We start from the raw sequence: 25287 nt of genomic DNA on the forward strand, positions 1-25287 counted from the left end.
TTAGAGACACATGTACACTCTCAAGAGTATTGATATCCATCGCAACATTAGTAAATTCTCTCTTTTCACAGTTCCTCCTGACCTACTGGTGTGCAAAGACTGTTTTGTGACAGCTGAAGTCTTAGAAGCCACTAAGCAACATAAAGATAATGCTGCAAAGACTGAAGAAATAAATCAGTGAGGGTAACTACACAAGCTGCTTCAATGTGGACAAAGTTGAACAAGGTTTTAAATATGGTGAGTGGTGTTTTGTCCTAGAATTTCTTATAAATAACAAAATTTTACAAGCATCTCTGGTCCACCATTGGATCAGAACCTAAACCCTTCTAAGATCAGAACTATTGCTTGTCACCTTGCAGTGTAAATCATCTGCTTAGAACTGAATGTCCTCCTTCTGCAAAGGCTTGTTATCAACTTTATTTTAGGCATGTGAAAGCAAAAGGGTTTCTCATCTGCTAAAAACTATGCCATCATGATGGCATCCAAAATGTCAGAGCCTTCTTTATGGGCATATTTTTATTTTGAATATCTATTTACCTATCATATCACAACATACAGGAGTTTATTTACTACTGACCAGAGTTCTTCAAGAGGTACAGTCATGTGTGGATCACAGTCATGCCTTCTGTCAACTGACATCAGATAATTTTTTGTGCTTAGAATATTTAGCACACGGATACAAACCCAGAGTGGAACACACTCAGCGGGATTTTGGCTTTCTGCTGCAGAGCCAAGCAGCACCCTGAGAACTATTTTCCTTATGGAATATGCAAGTGTGTGTGAATGTTGATCAGCGCAGGTAATGGAAGCATGAGGGACACAGGATTTTGAACACAATATGAAGTACAGTTGCTTTTAAAATTACTTTAAATGCACCTAGTTATACTACTCCTTGTTTGACCTCTTGGTTTCAGACTGCATCTGAGAAGGTCACATTTTAGGGTTCTCTTTAAGAGACCAACTGTTCCAGCTGGTGGGGGACTGGGGGACACAACCATGTAAAACTTTTTTTTTTCCAAACTACATCCATCTTCTCTGGCTCTTTATACTCTGTAAGGCTGGAAAAGTTGTGAATGAAATGGTAACAGAGCCAAAAGTTCACTAGAAGGAAGCACAAGGCAGCTAGCTAGAGGTTTTGAATTCTGTTCTCAATGCTGCCAGCACTGCTGTGTGTGTGTGTGTGTGTGTGTGTGTGTGTGTGTGTGTGTGTGTGTGTGTGTGTGTGTGTGTGTGTGTGTGTGTGTGTGTGTGTGTGTAAAATGCTCTTAACTTTTGCAATCATTGACCGTAATAGGCTGCTCATGGCTCAAACATCTATCAAGATAAAGTGTCCCCTACCCAGAGGGTATACAGAACCTCTTACCTGTGTTCTACGCTCTTTCACATGAGCAGCTCCACACACACCAACTGGACAGTGGGTGAGTGTCACAGCAAAGTAATGTCAACAGATGATAACAAATTGCTTTTCAAAAGATAAATATGAAGAAAGCTCCACCTGGAGCTTTGTCTGAAACAGCATAGCTACACAGTGTCTGCTTTGGAGGAGTTCGAGAAAATTTCTGAATAGCCCAATCTGAACAGATGTTTGACAGGCAACAACAGGGGAAAAAAGAAGGAAAAAAAGAAGAAAAAATAGAGAATAAAAATCAGTCACCTACAGGGTACTTGTTTTGGAGGCATCAGTAGCCTGTAGTAGCCATCTAGATGCACATGGTGAAGTGGTCTTCACAGTCAAGAACCCTCAAAAAATGCATATATTTTAATCATTATTAATCACTGGAAAGTATCACTTTTCAGAAAGCTCTGGATCTGACTAAATTATGTAAACATACTTGGGTATCAAAGGAATGAGCCTAGCTCTCAAAATGTTGAACTTTCAGTAGCTTCTATTAACTCCACCACAAGAACCCAGATGTGCATTGTTGGGGTGTCATCGTCTTCCTTTCTTTTGCTTAGCATGCAAGGCAAGAATCATCAGTATCCAGATGAAGCCAATGGAACAGACACAAGCTGTGAAATCTACCATCCCTGGGGATGTACACACTGGCTATATCCAGACCCTCACTTAGTCCAGACTGGCAGATGATTGCAATGGTTGTTTATGTCCCTTATGACTGCCTGGGTGTGATACAGCATGTCAGGACAGACTGGCTTTTGACTGCCAGGTCAATCAAAGGATGAATTATAATTGAGCTGTCCCTCCTACTCCCTCCAAAGATGTTTTCTCTCATTCCAGTCATACTGGGTGAGTAGAGATAGGCAAACAAATCCAAAGAAATCTTAGGTAGCAAGAGTAGGGGAGATGATCTTTGTCATAGCTGGTATTCCAGTTCATATTACAACAGCTACTCCATCACAAAGTTTGCTCAGTTGGTAATAACATTTAATTTTGATATGATTTCTTGGTGATTTCCAGTAATTGGGAATTTTATCATCCACTACTTCCCTTCTATCTTGAAAAAAACCAACAGGGTTCTTTTCCCTTACAGATCAGGAGAACCAAGAGGAACCACAACATCTCGCTCCTGCTCCTCCTCCCCATGATGAACCACATAATCCTCCTCTTGGTCCCCATCATGGTTCTCCCTCTCCTTGTGGACCACATCAGCCTCAGCCTCCTCCCTATCATAGACAATGCTGTCATCTTCCTCCTCCCCTTTCTCATGGACCACCATACTCCTCTCCATTGTGGACCACATGAAGGACACGCTCCTTATCTCTGTCATCACTATTACAGGTATAACTGCAACAAGGCAAGCATATCAAGAATGTGTTCTCCATTCCAAATAACAGGAGGTCTCAATCACATTCTAATTCTAAATCAGCAGGATTATCTCTCACTGCAAATATTACTGAGCTACTCCAAAGCATCCCTCAGTCCTCTGGCACTGGTAAAGGTATTCCCTTCACTGGATCAAGTGTAAAGGAGATGCCAGAAGTTCTGGGTTTTTCAGATTACAAATCAGCCATGCCCAGGAACCCCCAAAAATTTTGCCTTTATTTCCACATAGCTCCATGGCAGAAAATTCTCCTACATGACTTCAAAAGAAGGTGTTCCTGGTTTGGGAGTTGCAGGGCCAATGATGTTTGTACAGTGAATGAAAACAGCAAGTGGAGAACAGGACAAAGCATACCATTTCTAGGGAGGAGAAGCCCTGAGAATAATGTTTAAGACAAATATTCTAACTTGCCTCTTGATCCCAGCTATCTCAGGCCCCACTGTAAGGAAAAGGCTCAAAATTCTAAGTCCATCATGATGTGAAGGATACAACTCTCCCCAGTGAATGATGCTCCTTTAGGCCTAAAACAAAGGAAAAATCCCTTATAATGAAAACTACCATCTAAAATATTTCATTTTCTCATTATTCATAATGATAATGTACTTCCCTGAGGAAATCTGACTGCCTTCCATAAAAAAATGATCTATGGCACTACTTTCATGCTTTATAAATATCAAAGAAAATAAAAATATTTAGGACGGTTTTTTTTCCTTGACACAGTTGCCAAAGATTTGTCTTTTTTTTTTTCTTTTTGTTACTCTGGATGTTTCACTGTACAGTGAACATACATGAGGCATACTCTAGCTTAAATTGACTGACAGTGTTGGGGTTACCACCATGCTCTAGAAAAGGTTGGAGAATAGTTGATGACTTGTAGTGTAACACTGCAGCATGGCCTGCACAGGTACTGCCACTGCTGCAGTGGCTGGTAGAGACATACCAGACACGCTGTGTTCAAGGACAGCCCTTTTCAAACAGTTCATAACTGTTCCCAGGGGAAGAGAAAAGCAGATGCATGTAATAACTCACGTAAATGTTTTCGTTACCACTGAACCTTCCTCATTGGAAATGGAGTTGGCAAGAGCAGCAAGAAAGAATGCTGCTGTCTCTTTATACTCTGGCCCTCATCAAGGTGATGGGCCATGCAGACAGACCTGGGACCCCAATGAGTTAGTTAAGCACAGTTATCTCATAAGCAAGAACATGGAATTAATCTAAAAGAATTAGTAATTTAGTCCTCAAAGTAGCTTCTTAAGAGCATAATGTAAAATACAGTGAGGGTTACACTGAAGGAAAAACCCCACCCAAACAGGGATGGCATTTTGTGTAACTGAGTGGAGGTTTTCTAATTCTTAAAAGTGTTCTATTATGTATAAACAACCTTATTTCTTACACAGTTTACACACAAAGTCTCTGAAGTGCATTTTCTTTAACTCAAACTTGTAGCAAGCCACAAATGGCACACTGGAGCTGAGGCAGTCCCAAGGTGTTCACAGATACTTGGTGCTTGGCACTGGATACAAGCACCTGATGTTCCCAGCCAGCTCTGCTTCTGGCTCTGCCAGACACAGACAACATCACTTAATCCCTTGTTCTTGGGCATCCCTTTCTGTGTCTGTAATGGCAAAACATTATGAAGACTGACTAATCCATGGTCCTGGGGCAGTCTCTCCACGTAGCAGCAAAGATGGGCACTTCCAATAGTAGCCTGAAGGACAAGGTTTATTGAGTGTTACTGAAGAGTTATGTGACATTCAATGATACGCATCTGTCCAAAGACTTTTTCCAAACGTTCTGACTTCTCAGAACTGTTGCAGTCTGAACAGTAAACAGATCTATAAAATTTACAGGGTTGCTGTCCAGAACCAGAACTTCATTGCCACAGTGACCTTCTTGGCTGTTTTATTTAAGCCTTCTAAAATGAATTCTCAGTAGCAGTTTAGATATTAAGAAAAGAAGCCAGAAAGTTACAAACACTCTGCCTTCTCTTTTGCTCAGGGGCCATCCTGTTCAGTCTAAACCTGTGTCCAGCTGCAGCCATTTCACCTGTTGTTTTGATAGCAGGTGGATAACCTCAGTGTCATTCTTGTTACCACACAAAGTTTACTTAGATAAACTCTGAGGTTTATTTGCAGTATAAACAGGGTATGAGAGCCAACCAACCAACCCCAGCAACCTACTCATTCTATTTACTTAGTTATTGCTCCTGAAAAACAGAAGAGGTGACTAAAGCCCTGTCAGGCATTCCTTTTCCATTTGGTTTTTAAAGAGCCTTCCGATTCAGGAAGGCTTTTTTGTCCAATTATGAAACCTTTCATTGTACTAGCACTCTGCTGCAGTTTTTTCTCTAGCAGAGCCATCCCTCTTCCCTTTGAGTTTTTGGACTGTGATGACCCTGATGTCTTTAAAGCTGTCGACATAGCACTGAAGAAATACAATGGAGAGAGAGCAAATGGTAATCAATTTGCTCTATACACGGTGATGGAAGCCAAGAGAACTGTAAGTAGACTTGGAAAAAAAAAAAAAGACAAAAAAAGAAGTTGGAATTGTTTATGTACTCTGAATCAGATTATCTCTATCTCGTTCATAAGAGAGCAAGCGTGACAGCAAAGTGTCTTCTAGAAACGTTTTAAAAAATCAAAGAAATGATTTGCACAGTAAGATACTCATTACCATGACAAGCAGGGATGTATAATATGTTCTTATCAATGGAACTGTGTGTGCTGATGAATGGCTTATTAATGCAAGGACTAAAGAATAGAAAATTTCTATCACTAATACAATTTGTCTTACTAGTCCACTCTGTTTTTTCCTTTCTCTGTTGGGAATTCTACCCCTTTCCATCATCAGTAAGATTTTCAGATCAATGGCAAAACCTCAGTCACTAAAAAACCTGAATATTATCTTGACTTGGGAAGAGCTGGTAACACACATAAAAAAGAATGACCTGATAAAATTTGGCAATACTCTAAAGAAATTGTTTGTGAATAGTATTTGATTGAGACTAGTCCTGAGTCACAGATCTTTCCAAAAGCATTAGGTGGTATTTTAGTCAAACAGGGTGACAGCAAAAATTACAGAAGAAAAAAAGAATGAAACACGATCCTTTGCCTGGAGTCCTTCTGTATAGTGTTAATCTAACAAAAGAGTATTTACCTCTGAGAGGCATACAAAGATGATATTACCATAATAATGACAAGCATTACTTTACTTGAAAACAGCATTAGCTTTTTTTTTTTTTTTTCCTGCTGGATTGGATTTTCAGATGTAAAACACAAGAAACCCAGTGTCAGAGAGAATATTTTACACTCCAAAATCACAAAAGACATTCACCCAGATAGAAATGGACCTCAGAAAGGGGATTTGGATTGCTAAATGCCTTACAGTAAACTGCCCACATCTCCTGGCATCTACTCTCTGTTTTTTCTGTTTTCAAACTGTAGTGACAGTCACTGCAGCGACAAAGACTAAAATCTGGCAAAGTCTTTATACAATAAATATTAAACAGATGAATAGTCCTACTGTCTTCACTGAACTACATGCAGTCTTAGCAATAGCCAAATGCAAACATCTTTATTTCATATCTGTAACACCACCTGCCTTTTGCTGGTGTTTCCAAAGGAAAGATAAAATTGCAGTATTTTATCTTAAATAATGATGTATTTGTAAGAATATGTATTTATTGCAATTATTATTCATCTTTCTTTCTCTAGATAGCTGTCTTTACTTGTCTTAAAAGATCTGAGGTAGAAATCAATTATAACTTTGAATCGTTGATCTGTCTACAGTGTTATGTAAAAAGCAGAGAAAAAGAATCTGCAATAGAGATTTCTGCATATTCAATATTCTTTTTCTAAAAAAAGTATAGATTTTACTCACTGCTAGTCTCACAATGTTGAATGCATTAATTAAATGGCTGGTTATTACATATTCATGTACATCCATTATTGATAAGGTAATAAAACATAAAAGCTGACTGGTGAAAGACTGAACCTGCCCCAGTTAAAGGCATAGCTGTTCATAGTAATAATGAAATAAACCAACAATAAATAACATACAGAAACAATGTCTTTTCTCACATATTTCATTTAATCACTAAGCTGATTTATTGCAGATTTAGAACACTGTAAAAGAGAACAGAATTTGGCTCTTCTTACTTCTACATCCCAGACAGTATTTTCTGATGCAGCTCCATAAATGTCAATTTATACCTTCTGAAGATTAAGTCCATTATATTTTTAGAGACCCTTTATCCCGTTTTACAACCTGCAACCATTATGCCAGGTACCTCTACACCCCTTTGTAGTTGAAGCGATACACAACAGGAACTGAGAGAACAAAGACTATAATTCTGTATCTACACCAGTGTAATTCCAGTTTATTCCACTCACGTCAGCTCAGCTTCACTTTCTTGGTACCACTAAGGCAAGAACTATCATTTCATTCTCCCAGCAGTATCACTTGAGGATAACCACTGTTAAAGAACAGCAACTGCCTGCGTGTGTACTTGAAAAGGCACATTGGCAAAGCATTTTTAGTGGCTGTAAACGATTAGTAACTTCTGGCTTTATATCTGCTCTAGTGGATGAACCATAAACCTTGCAGCGTGTTACCTGTAGGCACAGGCTCACTACTCAGCTTATGGCAAGGAGAAAATGCCCCCTACTGATTTACTAACATCAGACAGGCTGGCCAGGCCAAACCTTCTCTGGATTTCATCGTGTCGGATTCCTGAGGCTACCCTCGTGAGCAGCTCAGCCTTTAATGCCTGTAGGAAAACTGCAGGCACCGCCAAGAGCTGTCTCCAGAGCCTATGCCCTCCTCCTTCCTTTCCCCTGAGTAGGCAAGGCAGCTGACATACCCTGGTGCAGTAGAGTAGAGGCAGTTTGGGCACTGCCAGCCTGCCTGAGGGTCACTGGCTGCTGTTCCCGGGCTGCCCATAGAGTTGCACAGAAGGAAAGTAGACAGATCTGGGAGAAGGCCAGGAGTGAGAGTGAGGGAGTCAGACAGGAGCACGGTCCAAGCTGGTAATTATGCTAACTACCCAAGCAGCAACCCAAATTTGCTTATTCAGAGTACATTTGAATATGAGAATAAAATCTAACTGCTTCTTTCTGGTTTTAAACCCCTTGGCATTACAAGTTAAAATGGAGGTAGTTGAGCATACTGGATCTATTGCATCAGCATATTGCAATTGTAGGTAAGGGCTAAATAATATAGTTAGATAAGTTAATTATTGAACCACAAAGATTTGTGAGACCTTGCATGGATAGCCAATGGATAGTATTTACCTATTGAAGCTCCTATCTTTTCACTTGATTTCTTACTATGCAAATGATGACAGGCATATTGTTTTTATCCAGGCAGGTCCTGACACACAATTCCATGTGAAATATCGAATACAAGAAACCACTTGTGCCATTGAGGAAAACAAACCCTGGCAAGACTGTGATTACAAAGCATTTGCAGAGGCTGTAAGTATCTGTCCTCTTTCAAAGTTCTCTGTGCAGAAATCAGCATAATGCCAAGGACTCCAGTTGCCTGGAGAAAAATACAATAGAGAATTCAACATTTTTAGCTGTGTTGCCTTTGAGAGCTTATAGGACTAAAGCACAGTACAGAAATGTTTGTTACTCTAAAGTTAACCATTATGATCATGAATTTACCATTATAATCCTGAATACGTGCAGAAGGGAACATTTCAGTGCTTCAATGTGAAGGTTCACAATAAATTCACCATCAGATACGTGCACTGTGAGAGTGTGAGTGCTGTAAAACTTTCTCCAAATTATGTATAATGGAAACTTGCACAACCAAATTGATTTCAGATCCTACCAAGAAAAACACTGACATGGAAGCCACTATGGCAGAAAATTTAACAGCGGGATCTTAGCAGCGTGAAGCGTGTCTGGTTCATGCTACTAGAAAGCACCTAGAGCAGGTGCAATCAGGGCACACATAGGGTGCAGGAACAATGCACGTTTCTGTGCTGTTGTTTCACACAGTACATATCCCAAGGAAAGGGAGGATGGTCATAATGTCCTTTGAGTCAGTGTGAGATGCCATGGTGACTGCTGCATATCTTGTACTAGCAGAGAGGAAATTAGGTAAATACAGACATTATTCGTATTTTATTTATATTCATTTCCCTTATTCTGACTGTAATTTTATTAGTTAATATATATCAATCATGATAAAAAGCAATCTTTCAAATTATCTGCTGGGTTCTTCCCCCCACTCTCCTCACAATCAGCAAAACCATTCCTTTTCCAGTAACAAAACAGCAAATTAGACATTATTACAAATGTGCATATGAACTTGTTCCTCAAACTCAATTTGCAACTGTCAACTTTGTTCAATAGCTAGAGGAATATATAGCACCGTATTTTTCTTCAGCAAGTTTAAGACAAATGTTATCATATGTTTTGCAGAAAAGAGGAGAATGCACAGCTCAAGTTCACTTGAATAACATTGAACAAACAAGTAATGTTTCACAAGACTGCAAAATTCTTCCAGGTATGTAACAGCTTGAGGCAGCATTCAACAAGTATGTTGGCAAATAGGAATGGCAAAAATATAACACTGAGAGTTTCTGGTAATTTTAAAGGTTCAGACAATTGTATTCAGAGATTTCTAAATGATCTTCCATAAGATATGTTAAAGATAAACCTTCACTTCACTGTTATACACTCATAGGCTAAGTCAGTGAAGCCAGTTTCTGTCTAGGGTAACAAAAACCTGCGTGTGTGTATGTAGTAAATTTCTTCTAATGCCGGAATTATACCAGGTTAAAATTAATTTGCTTACGATCAAAAGCATGTCAGTAATTTAGAGACTAGATACAACTTGTCACACTTTCTTTTTCTTTCCTTACTTATTCAAGTTGTGCCAGAAATTATTAGAAAAAAACTTTATGACAAAATTGTACCTTAATTTTCTCCAAAAAGAAATATTTAGCACACCCCCCCCCCCCCAAAAAAAAAAAGGCACAAAATACAAATCTAGGAGTGATACTATTATGTAAGAGAGACCATGGTATCTTTTAGACCTTGACAACAGGCAGTACTACATTCCTTGCCTGTAAGACAGTCATACATTACTATTACGTTCACATGGTAATTTCCTTTATTAGAAAGAGATGACATTGTTTTAAAGCTTTGCAACTGAGATCTCTATGTGCCTGTGCTTAGCGTTCATGTAAGACATACCCAAGCTAGTTTTAAAATAACCATCTAGCTGGTAGCAGGGAACTAAGTACATATTAACTACAGAAATATTTACCATGAATTCTGAGATGTTTGACAGCTTATCTTTGTGTTCCTAGCGATGTTTTTTAAAGCTTAAATGGCTGCACCTATCACAAGTGTCCTTCTAGGAACTGCAGCACACACAAACTCCATGTTCTGCTACTGAATAAACGCTGCGTGGTTTAGAGGCATTTGTAGAGCAATGGTGACATCTAGTTGCCAGTGAAATGTGTGTGAATCCCACAGAGAATGCACGGGCAATTTGCATTTGGAGCTTGGCTTAGAAAGATTAAAAAAAAATACATAAATTAAATGAATCATGTATTCAACCTAGGCAGCTCATCTCTTCCTACCAAGTTATAACAGCTCCAAAAAAAGAATACATGTGTTCAGCACTTAAGAAAATGCTGAGAACACGGTTAGTTTAGAGCTGAGTGTACTGTTGATTTATTATCTCTTTTGTGATTAGTCCCTGAAAACATGGTCACATTCTTCTAGAACATGCATATATTTGTCATTACTGAGTCAAAATAAGTGATGCCAGACATACAAAGTACCAGATTTGTTCAGATACCCCTTGAAGAACTAAGACTAAAAAGTATTGCTTACATTGAGGTACTCCAAATGTAGAGAGGAGCCAAATCAAATCCAAAGGATCCAAACAGAAAGAGTGAAACAATAGACCCTAAGTGGGGAGGGATTTCCCCACCATGTTAGGTGCCATGCTGTTCTGCTTTCTTGGTGGAAGAGTTTGATCACACGGACACCAGTCTGGTTTCCTAGCTGATGCAAGCTGGCATCACTCCACTAAAGCCAGTTTATGCCAGCTGAGGATCAGGCACACAGATTTTACTTCAATTCCACAGAGACCACATTTTGTCCCACTTTCATTCTCAAGCTCACTGAATCATGAAATTAATTTATGTACTGAACTATAAAATTAATTTATGAAAATCCAATCCATGATTACTAGAAAGGAAAGAGAGTTAATAGGATTAGTAGTAGGAAACAGAAGTTTGAGCATACCCATCAAGCTTGTCCATCCACAGCCAATCCAGTTGGAAACACCAAGTGGTAACTGGCAGCCAGAGTGACTCGCAGGGGAGTTCAAACAGCACAGCAGTAAATAGTTCAACTACAGTCCCTAAGGAGCTCCAAGTCAGAGTAGTTCATGCAGGTGAGCCAAAATACTCCTGCCAAAGTCCCTGGTGAGGATAGGAAGCAGCTGTGCACAGTGGGTGAGCACTGCAGGATCTGAAGAACAACCTGAGTTGCAGCCCCCATGGGTTCTTCCCTGAGGGATGACCTTTCCCTAACAGTGTCAAACAACATGCAAGGGTTTTCAGAGACTCAATAACTCCTGAACTCACTTGCTCTGAATGAAGTTCACTGCTGAAACCATAACCAGATCCAAAGTCATGAATGGCCTCTGCTACCACAAACCTTAGCATGTTTCTAAATACAATTATTATCTTTGCAGACCCTGGAACGGTAATGTAGGTTTTGCTAATCACTCCAATTAAAAGCAGGAAAAGTTCTTGCTCATGAAATCTTTTTTCTCATTCCCAGAGAGGAAAAATGAAAACCTGAGGCTGTTTAACATGAACCCCTTAATTTTTTGGTTTGTTTCTTTTCCAGCTGCACCAAACATAACAATTACTGAGGCCACATGTCTTGGATGCTTTCATCCTATACCAAGTGACAGTTCAGAAGTGGCAGAAATTCTCAAACAAGCCATTCTAAAGTTTAACAAGCACAGTACTGAACCTGCCCTCTTTAAGCTTGTGGAAATAAAAGAAGCTAAAAGACAGGTTTGTGTATGATTTTTCTCTAAATTTTACCAAAAAAAAATTCCAAACCCAAACCAGGTACCTTGGTTATTTTATGTTTCTGACGTTAAGGTAGCTTATATTTTATAACAGAAGTATACAAAATGCATATAGAGTGTAGAACCTGTAAATAACTCTATTTATAAACAATCATAAATGGTTACCTTCTGGCTTTTCAGAGCTGTCAACTTTATAAGCTAATAGTAAACATATTTTCTCTTTATCTGCCATTGCATCTAACCAGTATTTAGAACCAGTTTATTTGCATTCAGTGCTGACACAGGCATCTTGTGTCATCTCAGATGCTCTTGGGTATTCCACTTGGCCTCTCCTTGAAGCTCCAGCAGGAGCAGATCTTTCCTAGGTTCTGTGCCAAAACTGCCAGCCTGCACAGATGTCTCATATACTCTACAGCCTCTCAAACAGCAGCAGGCATCTATGTATTTGCAATGCAAAGTGCCCATATGTCAGCAGCTTCTGTATGCTATAGGATGCTACAGATGCTGTATTTCCATATAGGAAAAATAGGTAAGCAAATCAAAAAGCCAGCATCCCAGTTGCTGGAAGATTTCTGCACACAAGAATATCTGCTTTGCAAGAAATGAGTGCTCAGGTTGTGGAAATTCCATGTCATCAGGTATTCCATGCAATAATTATCCCCTGTTAAAGGTAATGGATCACTCCTAGGGATACCTGTGATGTTGCTAGAAAGTAAAGTTTCTAATTTATTTTTTTTAAACCAGTATATACCCTGATACCAAATACAGAGCATTTGATTTGAGTGTGTTTGTATTTCCTTAGCCAAAAGGCATCTTCTGGTCTCATGTCAATTTGACCCCTGATTTAATTCAGACTGTCCTCTTTCTCTTTACTGATGGCAATGATTCTCTTAGCGGAAAGACAAGCTTGCACAACATTAAAGTCATGTGAGAAAATGCCACAGACAGACTGCAATCCAGCAGCTGGGAAGAGAACCATCATGTCACTTCTGGCCATCAGAGACTAATCAGAACCCTCCACTTAAATTGACAGTGGATAGAAAGCATTAGAAAAGTAGTTTATCTTTCTTTGCTAATCACATTTAGTAGTGTAACTTCCAAGTTGGTATTGGTCTATATAATGTACTTCTTAAATATCTGTTCCAGGTGGTAGCTGGATGGAATTATGCAATTAAATATAACATTGAGGAGACTAATTGCTCCAAAGAACAATTTAAAGAACTAACTCCAGAGTGCAAAACCACTTCTAGAGGTGTAAGTAATTTTCCAAATCTGTTTATCAAGAAAATACCATATTATCAAATAAACATTGAGATCTGACTCAAGAAAATACTTATAGTCTTCCTTCCCTTTGTGAATTAATTTTAAATCCAGGCTTATGGATAGCTGCCTATTTATGCAATTAGAACATCCATATCTTCTCCTGATTCAGTGACTAAAACAACCTCTGGAATATTTGTGAACTATGGATCTATAGGATCTAAACAGCCCCACCTAAGTAATAAATCCATTGAGAAGTTCCTATGGAGATATTCAGAGAGTTACCCATGTACAGCCCAAAAAGTGATCATTAAAATTAGCATTGTTTTTCCAGCTTAAGACACTTTCTAAGAAAAGTAAACAGCTGAATTATTACTTAATGTCTACAGCAATTCAAATGAGAAAGCTTCAAAACAAATGTATTAACAAACATCCATACTCTAGCTAAACAGTGCTGCAAAACCAGGTACTTCCTCAGCTTCTCTGACCTGGAAAAGAATTAACTGTAACAAAAATATTGGGTTCCTCTCAACCAGCCTCCCTGGACCAGCTCACCAGGGGGCCAGACAGATGCTTCTGCAAACACAAGGTAGAGGGCAGGAACACAGAGCCCTAATGAAGCAGGGTGGTAAATGAGAAGGGAGGAACCACAGGAGTCCTGACTCGCATCTGTTTCCACTGCTGTGGAAGTGCACTGTTGACTGTGACATTCGAGAGCCTCTCTTGTTCAAAAATGACTCCTTGGATGTCTCAAGAATGTTTCAGAAGCATTAATCAAAAAAGGAAAGAAAAACAGCATTGTGCTAAATAATAGAAGAGTGAGGATCAGACTAGCTGAAGCAAATCTCTCCATTGCCCATGCTTGCCCTTCAGCCTTAAGTTCATTCACATACTTCTTTGATCACACAGGGTTTGTGGGATTGGATCTTTGTCACTGATCTTTATCAACCTGAACTGTTAAGCAGCCTCACTAATAGATTGTTGACAGATATTATTAGAATACGATATTCTAAGAATATTCCATACCTTAGAATGACCAAATTCTGTGGAAGTTGTTTTGTACCTTTCTGTACTATTCATTTTGAAATGAGAAGACCAGAATTGCACCCTGTACTGAACGTGCATATGATCCACAGAGCTAGAGGGGGGCAAAATGCCACTCTCTCTAACCTGGATAAGAAGCCTTGACAGTATTTTTTTGTCATTTTTTCTAAACCACAACTAAGCAAACTTTGTTACATTATGTTATTTTCAAGTACCTGTCATAGCCTTAAGGTCTTGATCTTGAATTGTAACAGTCTTCCTTCTTATTCTACAGTTGGTTTGTTTCCTTTAGAGTCTTTGATAAGGGACTGCATGGAAACTTTTTTGAAAACCTACATACACTTCACCAACAGGTGTCTTTCTCTGCTTTTGTTGATACTTTTGAAGAATTTGACAAGTCTGCAAAATAGGTCTTTTGTTTATAACAAAACCCTTGTTCTCTTCTTGATGTATTCATGCCCCTTGGTTTTTTCCTTACTACCATTTCTAACCACTTGAATGGTACAGACATCAGTTTTATGGGTCTATAACCTTTGAAAAACAGAACAGGATCAATATATGCTTTCTTCCAGCAGTAAGATATAAAGCCAAAAGTCATCTACCAAAGTTCTTTTAGAAGAGCTGAATAAATACAAGAAACTCAGCAATGTTTGATTTGTTAATTGTGTAATCTTCTATTTTGGTCATTATAGTTTGAGCCAGAAATTCCAGTGAATTCTCCATAAATTAGGATTCTGGCTTGTAAACCTCCCCATTTCCTGCTGTAATGAACACAAACAAATAGTTCACTTAGTTTCTCCTTCATGGTTTTATTTTCTCTGAGTGACCCTTTTCAACCCTGACCATTCATTGGCTCTACAGACTGTCTGTCAGGCTTCTTGCTCCCAGTGTATTGAAGGGAGGAAGGAGTTATTAGTAGGTTGCTAAACTTATTCTATTAGCAGGAAAGTATTAGGATGTGAGCTTGTTCATTATTTCTAAATAACATAGAGCTGCTCTGTGGTTTTTATTCCAGCATATAGGTAAATGTGAAGCCAAAGCATATCAAAATCTTCAGGCAGAGATCATAGATATTGCAAGCCAATGCAAACTTCCAGGTATGTCATAAGCACTATCCATTTTTAATGTTTTACAATTTTCAATGGGGCTTTTTTACAGTTATATAAAAAAGGACTAAATAAAAATGCAAGAGATTAAAACAGATAATAATAAGAGAAAGTAATTTTTCAGGGACTAAAAAAGCACTGCCTCTTAATGAAATACTAGCACAGATATCTTTCATTTCCTATGAGTATTTCATATGTAGCTGCAAGTTACATTTTTTCATTTGTGTACTGCCTTATTTCCATGCCATGGAGCTGGCTGCTGACTCTCATTTGGAGATTAACAGATACAAACTCAGAGTATAACTGCCCTACAAAAATTAATTCCTTTTACACCACAATGACAAGCAATTTAATATCACATTGTTGAAATAAGCAACTTGTATCTTTCCAAAGAGTTCCAGTATATTATTTGAAAGGCAAAGGAATTGAGGACTTCAAGATTTTGTTCAAAATTGATAATTCACCTGATGATACTATCACTGTTTATTTCATATTGCATGACTATACTTATGTTTCATATATTAGAGGCATATTTTTACACCAGTAGATAAATTACTTAGGATTTATAAGTTGATTACAGTCCAATTGCCAAATTTTTTTTATTGTTACTTTTTGCTCCAGCCATCTGTTTGGACACAGATTATAACAGCTTCAGAGCTTTAGAACACGGAGTACAGTACTGCTCCATGTAGTAAGTGCTGCATTCTCACCCATTCAGACTTGTTTTTCTTCAAGAAATTACAATATTCTTCAACACACTCATTCATTGCCAATAACATGCACCTTTTGTTTCACCTGATTCAGGCCTTTCCATATGTGTAGATGTTCCCTCTCTTTATTTGCTACCCACAACTAGTACACACAATTCTTCTTTCTATGAGAAAACTTAAGTGTCCAAAGTGGCACTAGGTGCTGATGCAATGGTCTTTCAGATAATCAAGATATGCTATTGCTGATCATATAAAACTCAAAGATATTTTGGTCTCATTTGATAGACCCAAATAGGAAGCTTTCCAGAAAGTAGGGATTTAGAACTAGCTGGTCTTTCCAGCCTTTATCTATGTTGAATCTTTTGTTCCTTACATCTGAAATATGTTTGTTTCTTTCAGTTAAAGGCCTTGGTTGTTCAAAGACTATCCCAAAAGACAGTCCAGAACTGAAGGAACTTCTGAAGGCTTCTATGGAGAAGTATAATTCAGAGAGCAATGATGATTTCTACTATAAAGGTGGAGAAATAGAAAAAGCGACAGTTCAGGTTGGGATATGCCATAGTGATGAGGAACAGAAATGTCAGTGTTATTGGTCTGAGCTGAGGGTTAGCTAAAGTTAGTGTTTAGATTGGTAATAATGTGTTTCTCTAAGTCATGATACATGTAGTAACTAAAATATCCACACCATTTTTCTTGAAAAACATTATCCATCTTTCCCTGAATTCAGAAGATGTTTAGAAATGTCCTATCACTTTTTTTTTCCTTCTTAAAACAACATGATTTTACAAGTACGGGGAAAAGGTTGACTTAGGGTACCTGATTTCTGTATATCTACCACACTTTTTACCAGCCTTTGCAACATACCTTAGACTTTGAAAGTAGAAAAATAGAAACTATCCACTTGATCCACCACACCAATAGGCTGTATGATGTTTTAAGTGCTGTGCACCCTACAGCAGCCATAAGCTCCAAGAAGTGGGGCTTCCCAATTTCCTTTAGAAATCTGTTAATTGGTGCAGTGATTAAGCTGCTAATAACACTGCAGCTAGATTTGAAAGAGCACATCTGTGCATAACTTAAGATATACAGACATTTACAACTGACTAAAGAACGAGGAATCAAGAGGATACTATTGCGAGCGTTTGCATTTGCCTGGGACATACTGTCCCAGCATGTCCAAGCAGAGGTTTAGGACAGAATTCAAAACAGGCAGGGGAGTAGTTTCTAGACTTGACATATGCTTTGTCAACAAGTTCTCCTGACCATGAGGGTACCACTGGAGAAGGCACTAAAAGCACACCAGAATTTTTCTGAATAGCTCATGTTATCTTACTAATAGTATCTGTGCTTTTTCTTCCTTTAAACCTTTTTTCTTCTTTGTAACTTCTTTCTCACTTTACATATTATGACTCATATTAGCACACATGCATTTAAAAAGTAGACTTAAAAGAGACAGAATTCCATGTTTTACCTGCTGTCTCTGATGCAAGATGTATTATCTTGGGCTCTATAAAATACACTAAGAGAACTCAGACACATTCTTGAACCCATGAAATTTCTCTCCTTAATGCATTTGGCAAATACATTCATTTTCAACTGAGCCTGTTCATCACACACTTCATTTTACTCACATTCCACTTTTCTTACATAATATTTGGCTCCCTACAGTGGTGTCTCTAATGATTTCATTTGTTATTAATGAAATTACTACAGGCATCCACTAAAACAAAGCCAAAACCGTGGGCCTGATATTATTCTGACCTTTCTGTTTCCTTCTATTTCAATGCTGGAATTTTAAAGAATAGGGACTGGAGTAAATAAGTTAATTAGAAGCAGACAGGTTTGCTGCCAAATATTGTAATGTTGTTAACGTATGTTGTCCCAGTGGTCAGGACTGGTAGCATGTAAGTATTATAAGCTTGTAGAAAAACATCTTTTCTGTGAACCCTTTTAAATAAAATGCCTTTACCACAGAAAAACTACTTTCTAATGTTTCAGACAGTTGCAGGAAAAAACTACAACTTACTATTTATGATCTGGAGAACAAACTGCTCAAAGGCAGAGTTTGAAAAATTTAATGAAGACTGTGAAGCCACACCAGACACTGTGAGTAACGATAATGTTGCCAACTATAACGTTCCTCGTGGACAAACTCATTTGCACCAGAAATCGTAATCCCTTCTGTAAAATCATGTCCTGACTTCTGTTGCCTTTTTCACTAAACTGTGGTTTCAACAAGGATCCTTTCACTGTTTGTAACTCAAGCCAGTGAGAATGGCAGTAAAACATGGGGTTCAAACTGAGTCACTCGAACTGTGAGATTGGTGCTCAGTGCAAAGTGAAAAGAACTTTCTTCTGATAAAAATGAATCAAAGAAAAGAGGGGAGGAGCCTGCTGTGATATGAAGTAGCTGCAGTACTACTGACTCTGTGGATTTGCAGCTAAGAAAAACATTAGATTAGAGTGTTACTGCTGCACAAAGAAATGATGTTTCTGAAGAGCACGCTGCTGATACTGAGACAATGTGTTCCAGACACTGGAAAGTAATGCTGATAGGGCCAGAAACCATTGGCAAGGAAGTTGGTTGGGAAAGAGAGACTTTATTTCCCCTCTCTTTTCTCACCATATGAACAGTGCTTATTTGGAGATTTTAAAAACTGCTAATGCTCTGAATAGGAAAAAAAAATATGCCTACCTCTATCTCAGTTTCCCTGTTTTAGTGGGAGAAATACCATCAACAAACGATATTTGTTAGAAATATCATGAAGATTAAATACTTAGTGCTCCAAAAGTGCTGGAGATGCAAAACCCAATTTTTTAAGAACCAACCTCCAATCCAAAATTTAATCAGAGTGTTCACATAGGCACACTATAACCTCAAAAAGCTACAGTCTTGTGTCCCAGTAGAGAAGTCTCCATCACTAAAGTGGATTTCATAGATATTTGGGTAAAGTTCCAATAATATTTTTATTTAAAAGTATTATTTAAAATAATATTTTTGGTGCACAACAATCTTCCTGTCTGTCTGCTGCTTTGTTGCCTTAATGTGTTGATTTTTGTTCTGTCAACAGGCACCATTGCCATGTGAAGCACAAATTCATGTGATCCCATGGGAGAACAAGATCTTTCCCCAGGTTAACTGCTCTAAAGAACGGTCAATGGTATGATTCCTCTTCATTATCATCATCATAAGTAGAGCATAGATCAAAGGCAGACATTCAATTCTTTATCCATTCCAAATTATCCCATTTTTTGTACCAAAAATGACAGAAAACATAATTCTTTTAACAACCTCAGTAAGGCCCCACTACTCCGTCTACCCCTCTAACCTCAGGAGTTTGTTACATCTAAATGATTTTCACCACAAGGTGAGAGACTGGACAACACAGAGATTACAGAAATACAAAGGCAACAGAATAGAGAAAACATCCTGCCTTTTGACTGGTCCTTTGGTTGTCAGTTAAGTTCCAAATTATCAAACCACATCAGCTCCTTTGAATTACTATTCATAATAGGTTTACAAATTGAGACAAAAGTATTTGGCAATGCAATAATTATACCCCACAGATTTCAAAAGCCTCTGTGAATTTCTGCATATAGCAGAAGAGCGGATCTCCTGCCACATGTCAAACTCTTCAGTTTCTTCTGGCCAACCTCCACAATTAACTAGTCTTCAACATGGGGCAGTTTGAAAAATTCAGAATGAAATATAAATCTTTTTTATTATCAGAACACTTTTAGTTCTGATGACTGCAGGTTGTTTAATAAATGCAGGGACTCCCTTGTTCCTCAGTGAAAAAAGAAGGTAGACTGAATCAAGTGAGATTCATTAACTTGCATTCATAATCAATAACTTCATTGTGTTCAGCACCTTCATAGCTACACCAACTAATAAATGTCTCTCTTCTTTGCTTTCACTACAAAATTGTATCCACATCAGCTTTCAAATTTAGCTCCATCCAAAAAACCCTCTGATTTGCACCTAGATAATGATCAGGCACTTTGGTAGACAGAAATTAAACCCATGTTAGTGACTGTACACCATGCATGCAGTCTTTGTCTTCCAGTTGGACAGTTTTAGGGAAACAGGGACTACTCAATAACAACTGTTTCATATTACCAGCTTTAACTTGCATGTGTTATTTCTAAGCAGTCTTATGAAATGTATATATCAAGCCTAGAAACAAGAAATTGAATAGTTAGATTTCATATAAAATTTGACCCAGATCTTCTGTATGTTCTGGTACTGAGACTACTCAAGAGATGTGTTAGCCTGTAGCATAAACTGGTGTTATGCATTAGTGTTACACTCTAACAAGTGCAGGAACATGTTTGTGTTTCCATGCTTATCACATAGAAACGAGAATTGTTTAGTTTACTTTAAAAATCTGATCATGTATTTTTGTTAAATGACTCATACTGCAATGAGCCAACCTTTGAACTTCCTAAATCTGAAATTATTGTTCTTATTCATGTAACAAATGTGGCTATTATCACAATGTTTTTTAGCTCACACTCATAAGAAGGCCTCCTGGATTCACACCTTTCCGAAGTTCTGATGCAGTAAAACAGCCAAATGAATATTTATGCTCTGATGAGAATGAAGAAGAAAGGCAAAGACCTACCAATGAAATGAGAAAAGATGGTGGACAGGAACCAGAAGGTGAACCTGAGCACAAACACAGACACAGGCACGGACACAGGCACAAACACAGGCATGGACAGAGGCACAAACACAGGCATGGACAGAGGCACGAACACAGGGATGGACAAGAGCATGAACACAGGGATGGACACGGGCATGAACATGAGCACGAACACAGGGTCAGACATGAGCACGAACACAGGGTCAGACATGAGCATGAACACAGGGTCGGACATGAGCAGGAACATAGGGTTGGACACGAGCACGAACTCAGGCATGAACATGAGCATGTACACAGGGTCAGACATGAGCACGAACACAGGGCCGGACACGAGCACGAACACAGGGCCGGACACGAGCACGAACACAGGGCCGGACACGAGCATGAACATAGGGTTGGACACGAGCACGAACTCAGGCATGAACATGAGCATGAACACAGGGCCAGACACGAGCACGAACACAGGGATGGACATGAGCATGAACATAGGGTTGGACACGAGCACGAACACAGGCATGGACATGAGCATGAATACAGGGATGGACATGAGCGTGAACACAGGGACGGACATGAGCGTGAACACAGGGACGGACATGAGCACGAACATAGGGTTGGACATGAGCACGAACACAGGCATGAACACAGGGATGGACATGAGCACGAACACAGGGACGGACATGAGCGTGAACACAGGGTCGGACATGAGCACGAACATAGGGTTGGACATGAGCACGAACACAGGCATGAACACAGGGATGGACATGAGCACGAACACAGGGACGGACATGAGCACGAACATAGGGTTGGACATGAGCGTGAACATAGGGTTGGACACGAGCACGAACACAGGGATGGACATGAGCACGAACACAGGGACGGACATGAGCGTGAACACAGGGTCGGACATGAGCACGAACATAGGGTTGGACATGAGCGTGAACATAGGGTTGGACATGAGCACGAACACAGGGATGGACATGAGCATGAACACAGGCAAGGACATAGGCACAAACACATGCATGGAGATGGGCAAGAACACAGGCATGAACATGAGCATGAACACAGGTATGGACATGAGCTCGAACACAGGGACGGACACAGGGATGAACACGAGCATGAACACAGACATGAGCACGATCACAGGGATGGACATGAGCACGAACACAGGGATGGACACAGGCACGAACACAGGGATGGACATGAGCATGAACACAGGCAAGGACATAGGCACAAACACATGCATGGAGATGGGCAAGAACACAGGCATGAACATGAGCATGAACACAGGTATGGACATGAGCTCGAACACAGGGACGGACACAGGGATGAACACGAGCATGAACACAGACATGAGCACGATCACAGGGATGGACATGAGCACGAACACAGGGATGGACACAGCCATGAACACAGGGATGGACATGGGCAAGAACACAGGCATGGACATGAGCACGAACACAGGGATGGACATGAGCACGAACATGGGGACAGACATGAGCACAAACACAGGCATGGACCCAGGCATGGGCACTGGCACAGACACAGGCACGGACACAGGCATGGACATGAGCACAAACACAGGCATGGACACAGGCGTGGACACTGGCATGGACACTGGCATGAACATGGGCACGAACACAGGGACAGACATGAGCATGAACACATGCATGGGCACAGGCACGAACACAGAGACAGACATGAGTATGAACACAGGCATGGACACAGGCACAAACACAGGCATGGACATAAAGATCATGAGTCTGATCCTAGGCATAGTCATGAAATTGGTTGCGAGCACAGAACTGGCCATGGGTGTGGGCACAAAAACCACAGTTACTACGGTAAACATAAACATCAACTCTCAGATCTTCTGAGGAGTCCCATGAAAGGGGTTTTCATCAAAATGAAGCCCTCATATCGTTCAGTGGTGAAACCGCATCAGAGCTAGTTAATCCAGGGTTTGCAAGAAAGGACACCACTACACCTGCAGAATCACTAATTCTTCCTGATACTTCTTTATTTAATGGGTTGCCAGATCGCGCAGAATCCCCTGTCCCCAGATGTCCTGGAAAACCATGGAAAAAAAGTATGGATCTTCCAGCTCCTTCTAGCTTTCCCAGAGAATTCACAAATGAGGATCTCTTGCCTTCTGGAGTAGGAAACATCATTCCAGCAACAGAGAGCTCAGCACCTACCCAAAACAAAGACCTCAATCTCTCAGATGCTTTACCATAATTCAAACATTGTTGGATCCTTCTCAGAAATTATATGTAGAAAATAAAAAAACCCGCCTTTTGGAATGTATAAAATATGAAGAGGTAAAAACTCCCATTCTGTTAGCTAAAATACTCAAGCAGGTCATCAGCACTTGTGGGTTTCTAGCACCATGCATATATTTGCAAAGATGTAAATCAGGCAACCAGTGATTCAGAACTGGTCTAGTAAAGGAACCAGGCAAGTCAACAGCCTTCTGCTGCAGAAGTTAAAATTGTATCTCATCTGCCTCAAAGTTGCTATAAGCACAAAATGAATCACTGCATCAAATCTCACTGTATGTTGTTTAAAGCAGTGGCACAAAGAATTCCACAGATTACATGATGAATCTCGACCAAATATGGGAAGACAAAAGCAAGCCAAGGATGCCTTTCTTAGATATCTTAAATAGTATTTCTCTAATTAACCAGAGTGAATCTTTTAAAGAACAAAATAAAATAAACAAACCTGTTTTACCTGTCAATTTCTTCAAACAAATTAGTATTATCACCAGCCTATCACTACTGGACTATTCTGTTGAATGAGATAGCAGGGACAGCTGAGAGAATCCTAAATAAAGCAGCTTTATTATTCCCTGTGAATATTATGCTAATGACACAGTAGAGTCACTGTGATTGACAGATTTTTCATGTGGCACAAATATTATAGATCCAATGACAAAATTTTGAAGACTTGATTTATCTAAAATTTGTCTACCCTTCTTCCATTCATTAGGTTGTATGCAGTTCAGAGGCTGCACTGAAGTTTCTGCTCTGGGTTGAATTTTCAGGGGGATACATTGGGTAAAAAGCACCAAATATTTCCAGCAAATTAAAATATATTTATCCTATGTAACTCAGCTGAAAAAGAAACCCAGCAATAAATAAATAAATAAATGCTTTATTGCCAAATCAGTTCACCGTTTGAACCACCACTCAGTCCTATAAAAAGTTACTGAAAGGGTAAGGTGGTAGAAGTGGTAACAACTGATTTTGTTGTTAAAGACCACATCACTTGAAACCACAGTGTAAGTGTCCTCCAACACAGCTGCAGAGGCAGAAAGGATATTCTCTGAAACTGTTCATCCCAATTGCTGGGATCACCATGGCACCAGGTCTATATAACTCAACAGCTGTGAATGTGTCCTCCTTTTGTATACTGTGCTTCTATTGCCATCACCTCATGGGTGAGGAAAAACTAGAACTAGATAGATGAAGACTACTTGGAGAATCCAAAACAGATGGATCAACAGACTCAGGACGTCTTGGCACAAAAAGTCTAGGAGGATCTTGAAAGAGAAGAGAGTTACAAGTACAGGTCAGAAGACACAGAAATGGAAAGAGGCAGGGTAGAACGATATGGGTGGGGTGAAAAGAACAAAAGAACACAGCTTCTTAGCAGCAAAAATGGAAATAGAGTGAATAGGATGGAGAACTGGCATGGTGGAGGTAGCATGGCCAAGGAGCAAAGGTAATTGCAAAAATAAAAAGCAAAGGCCTGTGCAAGAGGGTTTATCCAATCATGACAGGACAGTCCCCTACACATGACAGAACTGAACTCATGCTTCCTGAATCTAAATATTCCCTGACAGCGTAGGCACACTTCCCCTCTCCAGCTCCTGGTTCCTACAGATGAACAACCCACTGCATTCAGTTATTTCCCCAGCTCACATGATAGATGATCCACTGTGATCAAAAGAACTCAGTCCTGTTGATAACCCATGTTGAGGGACAATCTTTATGATTTTGCATAGGTAATTTCTTTTTCTGAATTTTTTTTCTAATTGAATTAAAAGCTACATTAAAATGGTATTTAAAAAGTAATGAAGTAAAAAATAAGAAAATGTCCTTGTGAGTATAATTTCAGCCTGGTTATGTGCATGTAAACTTCTTGGGGTTTTTTTAAACACAGTGTAATTGGCCAGCATATAGGCATATATTAGATAGCTAGATAATTATCTGTCATGACTGATGACATATGAACCGTTGTACTTCCTTTCTGAAAACAAAGCTATCAATCTTTAAGTCATACAACTTCGCTGGAGCCCCTGTTTAAGGAAAGCTATAAAAGTAATAACTCCTGTATCTATCACTAATCAAACCCTCCATGTTTCTTAATTCATTCCTTTCCTTGCAGGGTAAAATGCAAAGTCAATCTTTATTTTTTAGTATATGAAAAGCACTGAACTTACTAAGCCAGGCAAAGGAAATCCTTGAGAGTTATCTTTAGTCATTTGCTGCTTTTCTTTTTTTTCAGTATTGACTGGTATGATTTTGGCTAGAACTGAAAAGTCTTTGTGTATGCTGTATTATTAGAAGAAGTATAAACTCAATACAGTTTTTCTTTAAATTACTGTGGTAATTTAAATAATTAATGCAAAATTACAACAAAATAAAGATGCTAAGAAGAGAAA

General features: G+C 39.2%; 1 protein-coding gene across 1 annotated transcript; it reads left to right on the forward strand.

Annotated features, from left to right (window-relative positions):
• Nucleotides 1-5050: 5050 nt before the first annotated feature.
• Nucleotides 5051-24721, forward strand: KNG1 (kininogen 1). The gene is made up of 11 exons (XM_084267076.1): nt 5051-5279; nt 8144-8254; nt 9212-9296; nt 11666-11838; nt 13002-13109; nt 15175-15256; nt 16375-16520; nt 17974-18081; nt 19047-19136; nt 20485-20638; nt 22657-24721. The coding sequence occupies exons 1-11, from the start codon at nt 5085-5087 to the stop codon at nt 22854-22856; spliced, it is 1452 nt and encodes a 483-aa protein (XP_084123202.1). The 5' UTR covers nt 5051-5084; the 3' UTR covers nt 22857-24721.
• Nucleotides 24722-25287: the final 566 nt, after the last annotated feature.

Source organism: Gallinula chloropus, assembly GCF_964237585.1.
Source record: "Gallinula chloropus genome assembly, chromosome: 8".
Taxonomy (NCBI): Eukaryota; Metazoa; Chordata; class Aves; order Gruiformes; family Rallidae; genus Gallinula; species Gallinula chloropus.